Source organism: Aythya ferina (genome assembly GCF_964211825.1).
Source record: "Aythya ferina genome assembly, chromosome: 9".
In the NCBI taxonomy this organism is placed as follows: Eukaryota; Metazoa; Chordata; class Aves; order Anseriformes; family Anatidae; genus Aythya; species Aythya ferina.
The window spans coordinates 19,956,947-19,971,927 of NC_140305.1; the positions used below are offsets into that span (position 1 = coordinate 19,956,947).

Below are 14,981 nucleotides of genomic sequence, written 5' to 3' on the forward strand. Positions count from 1 at the left end.
TTATGTATTTACACCTGGACCAGTGACAAATATGTTAAGAAGACTGATGAGAATGCTGCCAGCAAATTGGAATACTGTTGCACAACTTCCATTGTATTTAAACTGTTTTCTTGATGAAAAGAGTTGTTGTGCAAAGACAGGTAACCAACAGGTTTTCCCACACACTGCATTTGTCCTTTTTGTTTTAGTTCTCCTTTTGTACATCTGCTGTTTCTGTGAATTACAGGAGAAAATCACCACCCTTCCTTAAAGCCTTAAAAAAAAACCTGCCACCTCTGCTTTTTCATTCCATTCCAATGAGTAGGCTGTCAAAATTGATTTCTGATTAGTTCCTGAATTGTTCAGTGCCTTTCTAGATTGTCATGTGGCCCTCCATCTTGTGATCAGGCAAGCAAGGGGCAAAGGAGCAGGTGAACTCAAATCTGTCCCCAGAATTTTAAAACAGACCAACTTTGAGAAATGCCATGGTCAACCACACTGTTTTTCTTCCTCTCTAAAAACCTCTTAAGAATCTTACACTTAAATCAGGTATAGTTAAAGCTTCCTTATGTAGCTTTGTCAATGCACCGCAACCCTGACTGACAGTACTCTTTATCTCTGTCTCCCTCAAGAAAGACAACATAGATTGTACCAAACTATGAGAAGAATTCTAATTTGTGCAAATTTTGCCCTTATATGAGGATGCGCAGAGGTCAGTCACAAGGAGAGGGCTGGATTTATCTCAAGCCAGGCTAAAACTCCACCCTCCAGAAGAGAAACTGTGATGCATTACTCCATTACTCCATTAACTAATCATTTGCAGATACAATGACCGGCATCTCATTGTATTTCTATAATTTTATTTACATGATGCAGGTTCTTCCAAATTAAAGGCCCTTTAATTTTCCATTGCTTTCACAGTCTGTGGAATCCCAAATATTATTATTTTTGATTGGAGGAGAAACATACTTTGCAGCATGAGTGGTGGCAAGTACTAACACACATATATGAGAGGAATAAACACTTTTAGATCTAAAAGCACTTTATATACAAAAAAAAAAAAAAAAAAATTAAAAACCTGATTCACAACAAAGTGCTCTAAGGCATTTAAGAATTATATACAAAGGAATGATGGACAATAGTATATTTAAAGCATCCAACACTCCATATAGTTGTTCAGCTATGCTTGCCACTTCTGGCAAAGAAATGGCACTAGGCAAAACAATAGTTTATTGCAATTGCCATTCCCCTAAGGGTTTCTTTGTCAAACCATTTATCTGAATATATGCTATGGTGGAGTGTATTATTACTGTATTATTGATTCCATATTCCAATTAGAAATTTGTACCGAAAGACCAGGAGATGTGATGGGCAACTCCTTCTCTTCACTGATTACGTTAGTGTGATGAAGTCTAGGAGACAGCCTTATGGCTACTCTGGGGAATAACAGAAGGAATTGCTGACTCCACAGTCTACAGCATGCAGATAACACCATGTAGACTCCCCTCTGAAATACACCACACAGCTAGTGATAATCCAACACAGACTAATACCTTACTCCCAACACTAGAAAAATACAAGTGATAATGGTGGGAAATGTTTGCAATGGCTTACCACGGGTGTTTGGCACAATCAAATGCAGACCGTTATTCTCCAACTAAGTTGGACTGTAGTTTTAGTGCTCCCAATTCCACAGTACCCATGGATACCCTGAGAGCAATCGTGGCTTGAAATGTCCATTTCCATCTCATCAGGCTGCGAGGTGGCTAGATTTGTATCATATTGCTATGAGCTGCACAAATGCTGCTTCCAGATTCAGCTGCTGCAAAATATTTTACATGAGTCTGAACAAAGAGGTTCCAGCTGGTCCAGGCTGAAGCAACATGTTTGCTTCCTTCTCTCTTTCATCTCTAAGCTCATTCATGCTGAGAGCGGATATAATTGCTCTCTATAAATACATTCAGGTTAGGCACTAAAGCGAGAGAAAAGATACTTAAGCAAATGGACAAAGATGACACAAGGACAAATGATTACTAATGAGTAATGAATAAATTTGAACCCAGAAATTAAAGTTTCTGATCACAGGAAGACTGAAGTTTGGAAACAGCCTCCCATTAAAACTAGGAAGAAAAATCAGAATTTTCCCGTGGAGCTTAATAAATACATAAAGTACAAGATATGGTTGCTTACAACAGCAGAGGAATGTATTTGGTAATCTAGGAGATCCCTCCTACTCCTATGCAAATACTGAACACTGAATCTAAACCATGTAATTTATATCAGTCTTCTATTTTATTGTTATTCCAGGCCCTTTGGAATCCAAAATTTGTACTTGCAACCAAAGACGCGCTTGTGAAATCTCTGTCAAGTTCTTGTTGATGAACTTTTAGATTCAGCACCTAACACATTTCCTTTCTGATTTGCCAGCTATCTACCACCTGAGCAGACCAATGTCATGTCTTGTCCTCCTCAATTTCTGTGACTATCTCTGAAGGACTTTGCGTGCCTTTTGCCCCAGTGGTAGAGACCTATGAGTTCTATTCTGATCCTTGTCTTGTGTCTCCTTATGCCTGACCTGCAAATGTACCCCTGCACAGCTAACTCACAGTCTTCATTCTCTGCAATGGAGAATGACACATTGCATGGCTTGGTAAACACTAGGCATAGCAAATAAGCACTAAATCACCCCAAGCCCTTCCAGTGGCTTCACTTTTGTTCACTACGGTGAATATGGCCACTGTCTCAAAGGCTTGTTGCCAAATTAATAGCAACCAGAGGCTGTGGGGTTGACATTAGGAATCCAAGCCAGGAAGGGGAGAACAGGTTACACCACTCATTTGTGCTCTACACAACCTGGCTTTCTGAGTTTAAAGCCCCCCTCCCAGTCTTCTCTGGAGAGCTCACTATAAAAGGTCTAGAAGGCAGCTCTGCCTCAAAGCTCTGGCCAAACCACAGTCATATCACACCTGCACAGCACAAAGCCCTTAACCTAATATTTTTCTTGCTTTCCATATGGCATAAGAAGAAGGAAGAAATGGAAAACCTATTAAATATAACCGGGTATTGGTCTTTGTAATACTTTTCCCTGTATACCAAAATCAGTTTAGTGCTCGGAGGCATGTGACACCCAGTTCACCAGAAGAGGTCTGCCACTCTGCCAAGAGGATTCAGAGACTCCTTCAGAGCTCTTTTCCTTTCCCATGATAGCCCTTAGTTAAATGCTTGCAGGAAATTCATATACTTGTGAGATGGTGGAGTTGCTGCTTCACAAGCCCGAACAAACGTAAACACTTCTGTTTCAGCACATCTGCCATTGCAATACCTACAGCTTTTCCAGAACCAAAGGATTAACTTTATTGTGCATTTGCTCAGCAGATCTGGTAACACAATATTGTACTTCTAAGCGGACAGATTACTCAGAAGTTTCTGGATGCTACATCTTTAGAAACTCAACCTACTTAAAGATAAGTGTTGAATCTGGTAATCCCAGAAACATCCAACTGATGTAAAAACCAGTTATACCAAGGGCCAGCTGGATGCTATTTTTCCTCAGGTTATTTGGATATTCCAAAAGTAATGGTTTTATTATTATTTTTTGCACTTTAATATTAAACAGATGCAGTTTGTTTGTAGACTGCTGTGAGACATTTTTTCTTTAGATTTATAAAATTAAAAAAATAAAGGATGTGGAGAGTTAGGAGTTTGTTTGGTATTACTTTACTGTAAAAGGAAAATAGAGATATAAATAGAGATTATATCAATATAGATAAATTATGTTTTTTATGGTATATGTATTAAATGGTATTTTATACATATGTACAGAGAACCTTGTTCAACACTTACACTTTTAGAAACCAGGAGTAATGCCACAGACATCAATTAAGCTATTTCATTTTTGGTAAGTGTAGACTCAAATCTAGAAAACACATATTTGCATGTGTGTTTCTTTGTGCAGCTATAACTTAAAGGAGGAGACATAATCAGAGACAGGATGCAAGCAGATTCTACATTTGTGTGGGCTGAGCATATCAGACACACTTTACTAAATACTAAGGCACTTACAGAAGCATTTTCCTGGAAAGTCAGGTGCCACCTTAATTTCTGGCTTACTTTTCAGGACAGACATTGTCCTGTCCCAGTCTAGAGACCAGTCATGAGAAATGCTGAGCTTTCACAATTTCCACCTGACCTTGCTGCAGCTGAGAGCTCTGCACTGCTGCACATCAGCCCTGCTGCTAGCAGGCCTTAGTACTAGCAAGGCCTTAGGAGACTAAAAATAAACATGCATTTGTACAGAAGGAAGCAAAACATGATTGACAACCCTCAGAGCAATTTGCCTGCTAATCAGTTACAAAGCTTCTTCCATAACCGTGATCTCCACATTCAGCTGACCTCTTCTGTGGAGTGTTTTGCTCTTTGACCTAAGCAGAACCCAAGCCTGCAAGTGATTTTCTTTAACCAAACTGTGTACGGTATATGACCGATTTCACTGCACTTTATAGATGTGAGACAGTGTAATTGCAAAAGCTTGGTGAAAAACTGTTTCCCTGAAGAATATGCACAATTAGGATGTCCACTCAGCTGAATGAGTTCCTTTCCTTACAACCACGAGAGAGTGGCCAAACTGACGAGCTATTTAAGTGTTTTGTGAATAGGCATCCTTGAGATGTGAAATATTTAATTACAGGAGTATTGTTATGGCTGCTGACTATTCATTTCACTCTGCCTCCAGTTACTCCATTTTATTAGAATGTGACGATTTCTTCTCAATCAGATTTATAAAGCATCTTGAATTATAAAGCCTTACGTTCAGGTGGTGATAACTTTTTGAAACATTAATATTGTACAGGCTGATAAATGCTATGCTGACTTCCCATTTAAAAACAAAATTATTATTATTGTTGTGAAAACTTAAAGATTTGTGACATTAATGAGTGAATGACAAAAGTACAGTTTGCAAACTATAAAAACAAATTTTGACCATAGTTCTTAAAAGAAGACTGCATCCAACATGGATCCATTCCACTTTAGCATGAAAATACTCTTAGCTAAGGGAATAGCACTTAGTCTTCCTGTGCGGGAAACTGGTTTTATTTGCCTGTGTTCTGTGAGTTTGAAAATCCAGCATCTAAACCTGATAGGTACACACTTGAATTGCACTTCAGAGTCCACATTACCAACATGTTGAACACCCTCCCTAGGGGTTTTAACAGGACTGAGACAGCTGAATACTTCTCAGAAGTATGGACCTTCACTCACCCATGCAGTCATGGGAGAGGACTTCTACTTGTATCAGAAGCCTTAACCAGACAACATAGGGTGAGCTCAACCTATAACATTTTAAAGTATTTAATAGAATACATACAAATGAACTAAATTCTGTGTCATGATATCACTTGGGAAGATTGTGCTGTATTTTCCTCTCCAGCATAGCATTGAATCTGTTTTTATTCTGTGGTGTTTTCTGCTTTTGTTCTGTATAATGTGTGCAATAAAGAGACCTATATAGCCAACATTTGAATGATTAACTATTGTAACAGTAAAATCAGTACATGTAACAATGACAGGTTGAAGGAATGTACAGTTGGTGTGCAATACTTTAATTCTATAATGTCACATACTTAAGCTTTTGGATAGACAAGAAGGCTGATTACTTATATTACCAGTTTTATACTGGTTTATTATTATTATTATTATTATTTATTTATTTTTTTAATATAATATTCTTGTAAGTTTACTAGCAGAATAATGAATTTTAAAAGCTTAGTTTTCTTCCTTACCTCTACTGGTGCTCTTAAGAGGAGACCATGGACTCCCAGTTGCCTGTAGACCCAGATTGAAAACTATTAATTTATATGCTTGAAATTAAGCAGTATTTGGAGGTTTGCTGAATCAGCAAATGGAGGCATACATTAGATATTTGATGAAATTCATAATAATTTTTTTAATAACTTCTTTGATGAGTGTAAATTTATTACTTGGCTCTACTTCAGTTCAGTACTCTTTGCTTGGGTAATGTGTGCTTTGAGATTATTTTCATTTTACCACACTGGTAATGGGCACTAATCATGTTTTATCTTGTTGTAGGTAAATAGCTAGGGTATTGCGCAGAGCTGTTTGATCAGTATAGCATGATTTAAGAGGATGGTTATGCCTTTATTTGTCTCATAATCCTGCTTAACTTCTGTATGAATCATTATAGTAAGGTGTATTTTAATAATAGCTTCCACATATACACTTATATATGCAAAAGCTAAAATATTTGCTTCCTTTTTTCCATAGATTTTCAGTGTTACTGTATTTTTCCATCAAAGCAAAAACCCTTGAAAATATTTCACCGACTATATATTTTTCCTTCCTCCATTCAATTTTGTCTTGTTCCATGAGTGATATCAACCATGATCTGTTACATGATTTGAAAATCATGTGCCTTTTGGTCCTTAGGCCCTCATGTGACAGAAAGACCACATTTTTAAGCTTCCTTCTGACAATATTATTGGTAGGGCAAGCTCTTAAAAATGGAAAGGCATCTTGAAAAGAGCAAATCATCAGGCCCATTTCAGATCTTGTGAGGGAACAGATCAAGCAGTCTCTTTGCACATACAATGTCTGTATGGGCTGCCCAGCAGCAGATTTCCTGCACCTGGGCTGTCTCCTTTGAAAATGTTGGGTGCTGGAGAAGGGAGGTGGCTACGTCTTAAGACAGCATTGCACTAATCCATCCCAATGAGTCACTTTCGTTCTTTATTTCCCTATCTTGGTTCTTCCACAAATTCCCCAGACAAAATTCACTCCTGTGTAGATATAACTGCTTATTCCTTGTGACTTGGTGAAATTCAAACATTTTATTTTGCAACAGGCCAGTCAGAATTTGGTTTACCAAACTTTACATGGAAACAGGCGTTAAGAAGCCAAGATTCCTTTCTTCTTCTCTTTACTGCATCAGGAGCTAAAGACTGTAAAGCTCTACCAAGGCAGTAATACCGTGTCTTCACTTGATGCCAGTTTTTATGGCCTCTTTGCTGGCTTTTTGCCATGACACATTGCACAGAGCAGCACTTCTCAGCAGACCACATAGGAGTTAGACACTATTGCACAACCTCCTCACAACCCTACTACTCCAGATTATAAGCATCTCTCTTCATCATTTCAGTCACCTTTGCACCTTCTCTTTATTTGGTTTGAATGTGCTAATCTTGAAATTGAAAGCTCTCAAGAATTAGTTTGACATTGTAGCAAACTTGAATGAGAAAGTTCAAAAGAGAGAAGGAGAGAGAGAGGGAGAGTCATGGCTAAGAGAGAAGAGGTATATAATGCAAATGTGTACCTTGAACACGATGTGAACTCACATGTGCCTTGCACATGAACCACCTGCTATGCCTGTCTGCCTACAAGTCTTGCCTTGACATTACTTCATGGAGACTAATAGATGTCCCACGTTATTCCTAGGCAAGAACCATAACACGACAGATAAAGTAACAGAGAAAAAAAAATATTAGTCCTGCAGTGCTCTGACTAGACAAAATATGACCTCCTTTGGAAGGCTTGGGCTGTCCACTGCAGTGATTTGGATCCATCCTCTGTTAATCTAGCACTTTAGTAGTATGTCTGGTGCCCCTCCCATTTTATTTTTGATACAGACCTGCTTAAAACAGCAGCTGCATTTAAAAATAAATCTCAGGTTTTAGTTAAGTACATAAAAGCATGTTTCAGGTCAAAATCCTGAACACAGAAGTTAAATGAATTTTATCTGTTGACTTATGTGGGATAGGATTTTATCTTAGATAATTTAATGTACATAAACTCTTTCAAAACCTGGGGCTTTTCACTTGCCCACTAGAGTTTACTTTGCAAGTCTTGCCTACTGCTGCCAGCAAAGAGATTGTTTTTTGGTATTTCACAACAATTATATTAGATCATTTTAGTGAATAACTGATAAGAACATTAGATAACTGATAATAAAAGCTGGTGCTTGCATAGTACAAATGTTTTCATCCACCATAAGAGGCTTCAAGAAAGAAATATGCCATAATCAAAGACCTTGGCCAAAGGGATCCATAGAAAGAAATACATTCATCCAAAAGTATGAAAAATAAATGGACTCCCCCAAATTTTAATTCCCATACCTACTTACAAAATTTGAATTATTTCATGAGAGGTAAGGGAAAGTTATTAACACATCCAATACTCCAGTCTTGTCAGCCTAAACATGATTTAAGTTGTACAAATTTCACTCACCTTAACAGGAAAAGACGCCAAAAAATCCTGTTGTATTGACTTAAGAGCCAGCCCCTCTTAATTTCCAGACATTTGAAAAAAAGATACCGAGTCATGCATCAGATCACAAAGAGGATTTCTCGTTCACAGCTGAAGGCCAAAAGTTTCAGGCTCTTCAAAGCATAACTGATTAGTAGATCTAGCCCCTAAATGATGTATAAGACACTTTCTCACCACAAATATTACTGTAAAAATTGTATCAGACACCAAAGATGGTTTGAGAACAGATTAGATTTTACCTGCATAAAGCTATCTTAAAAGACCAATTTATACCCATGAAGGTGTGTGAGTCATTGTAGGTGACATCTACACCATATAATGCAATGAGGTCAATTCCTGAATGACATTCATTATCTTCTTTTCTGGAGAAACTCCCAAAGTACCAGTCAGATTTCTCAAGGTTTGAAGTACATCTTTCTCAGTTCTGTTATTGTTTACAATTCAGCTCAACTGAACATAACTGTTTTTCTTCTATTTGATGATACACCCAGTGGAAGCCAACATACATGACCCTTTTCAATCACATCAGGAATATTACTGCTTTCTTATTTTTATTAATTTTAATAGAACATAATAAGTTTTAATAAAACTTCAACTGGCTCAATCCAGATGTTCGGCATCCATACGACAGCTGACTTTGTGGGAGTTGGTGAGTGAAAACCTGACTCTGTTGACCTCAACAGCAAAGAATTTTACTCAATAGTACTAAATTGACTAGGCTGAATATTAGAAAACTGATTTACTGACATGTATTTAAAACTTTCAAAATAAATGGATAAATGACACCTCTTCTCTGTTTAAATGACCCAGTCAATGTTGATTGCAGCCTTTAAATAAGAAGTGTCATGCACTGATGGATATTATTAAAGCCATGTCTGCCTGCAAAGCAATTGAATTGTTCACATACTCAAGCCAAATGAGTTTACCTTGTCTTAGCATCACTTCTTAAATATTTTCTAATGTTTTTATATACACATTCAAAAGTGGAGAAAATAAATGACTTTCAATGGTTTATTTTCTTTTTAATTTCATTGATAAGTAGGTGATTGTTTACTGCTACATCCTACTTCTCCCACAGCCTGTGCCAATTCAGAATTGTTAGCTGCATTATTTTTTTCTATGCAGATGATGCTGTTTTTCAACAAACTAAATGAAAACTCATTTATCTGCATTGACATAGCAAGCAATTTCTAAGAGAATAGCTTTCTTGTTTTGCCTCAAACTGCCCCAGGACTTGGGAGATGACACTTGTGATCTTTCTCATTTACTGATTATTAAGCTTGATAAGGAAAGAGAAAAACCTTTTAATGAGGTGAAACAACAATCCCTTCTTGAACTACTGATAATTTGACTCATATTGCTAATGCAGATGTATACATATATATATACACACACACATATATACACTTTTCCTTTAGGATGGGAACTCACAGTAAACAGGAGCTAGACTGAATAGAGAGAATTGCAAGGTGATTACATGATTTGAAAAGAGTTTCTAAGTAGTATTTAAAGGATCTCTTTGCTGTGTAACAAACATTTATTCAGAAGAAAAAATGTGGCATAGGGAATAGATAGGCATGCAGGTGAGAGAGGTAGGTGATCATTAAGTTAGTAAAAGACAATAAACTTAGGGAAATATTATTGAATGAATTAATCAATATGAGCAACAATGGTAAAAAACAAGCAAACAAACAAAGACTCCAGGCATGAGAGAGAGCCAGAGTTTTGTTCAGGAAGATCCTTTTGATGATGTGGATTGGCAAAAGAGTAGAACAAAGGAAATCCAAGATGACACTAGGAGAGAACTCCTCTGCTAATGATGGCAGAGAACACAGTTGAGGATTGTGATGGGAAGGAAGAGATGCTGCAGTGCTAGAGATAGGTAGGACTATGGGACAGCTCCCTGAAGACAGCTGAGATCAAAAACATCTGCATTTCTAGGAGAAAGAGCCAGAAAAAATGGCTAATGAATATGGTGGTAAGATAAGAACACGGGAGAAAAAAAAAACAGACATAAAAGAAGAGTAAATATTTCAAGTACATCAGAGCTGGTGACCAAACGAAAGAAGTCAAGAAGCCACAATGATGGTCACTAAGAAGAAAAGATATGAAGAGGGAACCAGGAAAGACGCACATCGGCAGATATTGTTTTCTTTGAAGAGGATGGCTAAATCCTCCTTGGAGATCAAAGGAAGCACAAAGAAAGTGAAAAGGTTTATTGACAGAGTGTCATCCTTGGCTAACACACACACTTGTCTAACTAGAAAATAAGTGAGATTCTTGGTCTTACATTATATCTTTGATAAGTACAAGCAGAATGTCAGCTCAGAGAAAACCCTATCGACTGCAAGAATATCTAACAATATATTTTTAAAACTCCTGTAAGACAACAGAAGAAACTTTTTTTTTAGGATCACAAAGAATGCTGTTTTGCATGTACTTTGGGAAATAATAACAACATGAAGTGTTATTTGAGAACTTTTACATTGGAGTAAAGTTAAAAAGGAAAAATACTGTTTGAATGGGTAACTTTGTGTCCTTCTGTGCTAACTTTACAGATATTTGAGATCAAATAAAGGGTTTCACTTTTCTAACATTTTTATCCCGAGTTTTCAGTGAAGCCAAAATTCTGTTTTGCAGTTAATTCATTTTCACCTATACATTTTCATTTTCACACTATAAATGCATGTTTAAAAAAAAAATAAAATAAAAAATAAAAATCTATACCTGAAAAAGCTTTCTTTAAGTTCAAAAGCTCTCTGGCACATTTAGATTATTCCTTAACAGAGAAATCATTATTATGATAACCTATATTGCAACATGAATGTGCTTTCTCCATGGAAACTTTTCTGCATGGAAATACAATCTAAAGATCATAGGGAGGGGGCTGCTGCACTGGATCTACATTCAAGTGTGCTTTCTGCAAGAGGAATATCTGTGTTGGCATTATCTGTGCTACACTTACACCTGACCCCCAGTAATGCTGAAGATTCATTATGCTCTCATAGACACAGAATACAAAGGTACAGCTTCTGCCCCAGAGGGTTCAGCCACACTGAGTAACACAACAAAGAAGAGAGACAGAAAATAGAGATGAAGTTTTTGAGATCCTTCAGTCAGTCAGCTTCTCCAGGAATATAGAGGGGATGTGGCAACTTTGGTGCCATTTTCTAATAGGGCAACTTTGATGCCAGTCTTTAGGCTGAGGAAATACATGAGGGATCTCCGGGTGCTTGACACACAAACACTCTTTCCTCACATTGCTTTCCTTTAGCTAAGTCTGTCATCGGTTTCCCTTTCTCTTGCTCATGTCTCTTCCTTCCTTCTCTCCTCTTCCTTGTGGCTTGTGTTCTTCACCGTTCACTCCTGGCAGGGCAGGGAAGTAAGAAAGAGAAAGAGAGATCTTTTCTTCATAAAAGCTCATCCCTAGTGAAACTGTGCACAGGGAAGCACCTATCTCCCATTGCCTAAAAAGTGCAACTGCATATACAGACATGGCCTATTATGCATCTGATCTGCCATTTACGCAGGCAAATTATTTATTTCCTCAAAGCCAGAGAGAATATCTATATGAAGTAGGTGTTCTATTATGGGAATGTAATTTAGAAAATCAGATCTGCAGTGATTTGTTTATTTAGCCTCCTAAAAAATTGTGTCAGCTTTTGTATACATTCATGACACTTGTCTTACATTGCCAACCATCAGGAAAGTTAGTGATTGTCATTAGCAAAATAATCAAACATTGACTGACAGTAAAAGCCAGTAAAATATTCACTTGTCAGTAAAAATAGCAAGATAATTTAGAACTTTTCATTGCTTTGGCATAAGTTCCTGGACTATTTGAGTACTTTTAATATCAAAGGCCTTTATTTTTCATAGTTGAAATGATGGGTTCTATAAAAATTGACGCATGTGACCATAAACAGAAGTAGTAAGAATCCTAAATTGCCTTGAAAAATCTACTTCAGACAGCAAAAGTTTAATCAAAATGAAAAATCTATATATGTGGAAAGAGAAAACACAACTGGATGATGTGGCAGCATAAGCTGTTTGAAAAGTGTCATTGTTTAGATTAAGCCAATATTTCCTGAAGTGTATTTTTCCCCTCCCACTGGGGTTCATTTTCAAAATCAAATAATTTAGCAACCTCTGTCCTACCGATAGGGCAAATCCTTTGAGAATGTGCTCTCTAACATTAAAGCATGGGTTACAAAGGCCTAAACTACTAGTGGTGATTGCTTCTAGGCATCAGTACCTGTATTCCCTGTGACCACCACATGAATTAACAAGGCAAAGTTCATTTTCAACACCACTGCTTCACTCATTACCACGGCCCTCCTGGTAAGTAAGGTGCTTTGCGGGGGAGCTGTAAAACAGCTGCCCTCTGGGTGTCTTGTTTTGGCGGCCTTTCCCATCTGTTTTACCTGTCTCTTCTTCTGAATAATTTATCTCACCATCTGCATAAGTAGAGCACCTGGCCTAGGGCTAACTCTTTCACCTAAATTATTCAGAGCCAAAAACTCTTTGGTTTATACTCAGATAATGTAATGGCTCAAGAGGACAAAACCCTTAACTTAGGAGCAACTGTGAATGTTTCTAGGCTCTGTACTCTGTTAGCAGTTTAAAAGGTCGGCTGTGTAAACTATACAAAAGCACCACAGAAATCCTTCATCCTCAAATATCTCCTCCAAAGCCTCTTTCAGCAGGTGAAATTTTCCAAAGCAGGGCTGTTTTACCTTGCTGCCTCTCTGCCACATCTCAGTCCCACGGGAAGCCACAGGAAGCCTTCGTGTGTGTGCTCTGCAGCTGGCTTGTCCCTGGTCTTTATACAAGAAAAGGTCCCATTAAAGTCACTGAAAATTGGCTGCGGGGATGGGCTTTGGGAATGTCTGTTCTCTTCACAAGCAGCTTTTGTTCAGAAACACCAAAAGCCACCCCTGCAAAGAATTCCAATCCATGCTCCATACTACACCATCCTCATCTCACAAATTTGACAATTAAAATAATTCCCCCTTGCCCCTCCACACAACAGCATGGGGAGCTGCCATATCCCAACAGAGTGGGGCTATACAAGATTTCTGCTTTGAATGCCACAAAACAATCAACGTGCTCTCAGACTGGAGACTCAGCAGTGGTTTCAGGGTGCAAATTGACTACCCCCAGTCTGTACTCACTGTGACAGAGCCAAAGTTTTAGCTTTTTTTAGACACTTGTTTCATTTGTTTTCCTGCAATAGCACCGCTCGTTTTTACCCTTTTAATGAAGCTCACAAAGTGTATGATCAGCAGGTTTCTCATTTCTTTTGAAAATCTTCTGAAGCTGTTTAGAAGACAGTCGGTATAAGAAGTTCTCCTGCCTTACAAGCTATTGGCTTCAGCAAGTGTCTTTATCACTGACAGAGTTAGGGTATCAAAGACATAATGAGAGATTCCAGATCAAGGGATATCTTGAGTGTTTCCCTACTTCATGTTCATTGAATGAGTGATGAAATATCCTTGGTGAAGAAAAGAATGAACAGAATCATAATAAATGAAGCAACAGTTTTTAAGGAGGCTGTTTCCAAAAAACATTGCAGTAAAAAATGAAAGTTTGTTAGTACAATCTTTATCTGGGCTACTCTGATTTTACCTCAGTGTCACAAAGACAGGCACGGGAAAGAAGAAAGAATTATTAAAGAGAAATCAGTTTTGAAAAATCAGTGTCTTGTCACTTTATCTGAAGTCAAAAAAGCTGATATGTTTTGCACGTTCATTTACATGAACCAGTATAGATGCTGTTGATGGGGGAAAAAAATAAAATTCAGTAATCTTTATTGTATCATATCCAGAAAAAGAATTAATTTCAGTTGGATTTTTGTCTGTGTAAGTATCAAAGAATTTGCCACATTTTGCAACAGCAAACACTGCCTGTTTACTGTAGGGATTTCCATAATGTCCATCACTGTAGCTCTTATATGCACTATATGAACAGTTTCATTTTACTTTGAGAAGTTTATCAAATATCAGGTATTTGCTTTTTGCTCCAGCTTCGAGAAATCAGGGTCATAGATTCCAAATGAAGTGCTTTGTACTCTCTAAGGGCAGTGAGAAAACACAATAGTACAGACAAAATCTAATCAAAGTATTTTGGCTTTCTGCCTCTTTTTTTTTTTTTTTTTTTTATTTTACAATGGGAAAAAAAAATCAAGGTGCGACTTCAATCCCTTCAGGAGTTCCCTTCCTGTGTACGCTGTCTCTTGCCAGAAACGCGAGACTGACAGAATGATAAAATGTGATGCCAGGTCCTCTTGCTCATTCAAAGACCCTCCCTCAGGTATCAGGTGCCTTTCCTGAGCTTTGAGGTCAACCAGACACCTCCCCTGAGGCTTACCTGGGCTGAAGGATACATCTACCCGAAAATCCGCTCAGGTAGAGCAGCTGTTATCTGAGCTAGGATCAAAGTGCCCCTCTGCACTCCAGAAAAACATCTTCCAAGCTGGTCTTCTTTCTCCATGATTCAAATGAAAGTTGAATGAGTCTCTGGGGACAACAGTTGTTGTGCTGAGGAGCTAGCTGTCAGAAATACTTTATCATGAAACTTCAGTTTCTTTCAAGGCCTTTTATTATTAATAGTTGTCGCTGCAGGGGAGCATTAAACACAGACCCTATTTACTGTACAAATTGACATATTATAAACCACAAAAGCCATCCTGGTGCTTTGGTACTTTACCTTGCCTTTCAGTATGC

At 37.8% G+C, this 14,981-nt stretch overlaps 1 protein-coding gene across 4 annotated transcripts in view; it reads right to left on the bottom strand.

Moving 5' to 3' along the window:
• Window positions 1–14,981, bottom strand: part of LOC311441202 (uncharacterized protein) — a 320,517-nt gene that overhangs the window by 62,567 nt on the left and 242,969 nt on the right. For all 4 annotated transcript variants that reach the window (XM_084528985.1, XM_084528986.1, XM_084528984.1 and 1 more), the window contains exon 4: window positions 5,760–5,802. In XM_084528985.1, the coding sequence (XP_084385111.1) occupies window positions 5,760–5,802 (43 nt within the window). The remainder of the gene's footprint in view (window positions 1–5,759; window positions 5,803–14,981) is intronic.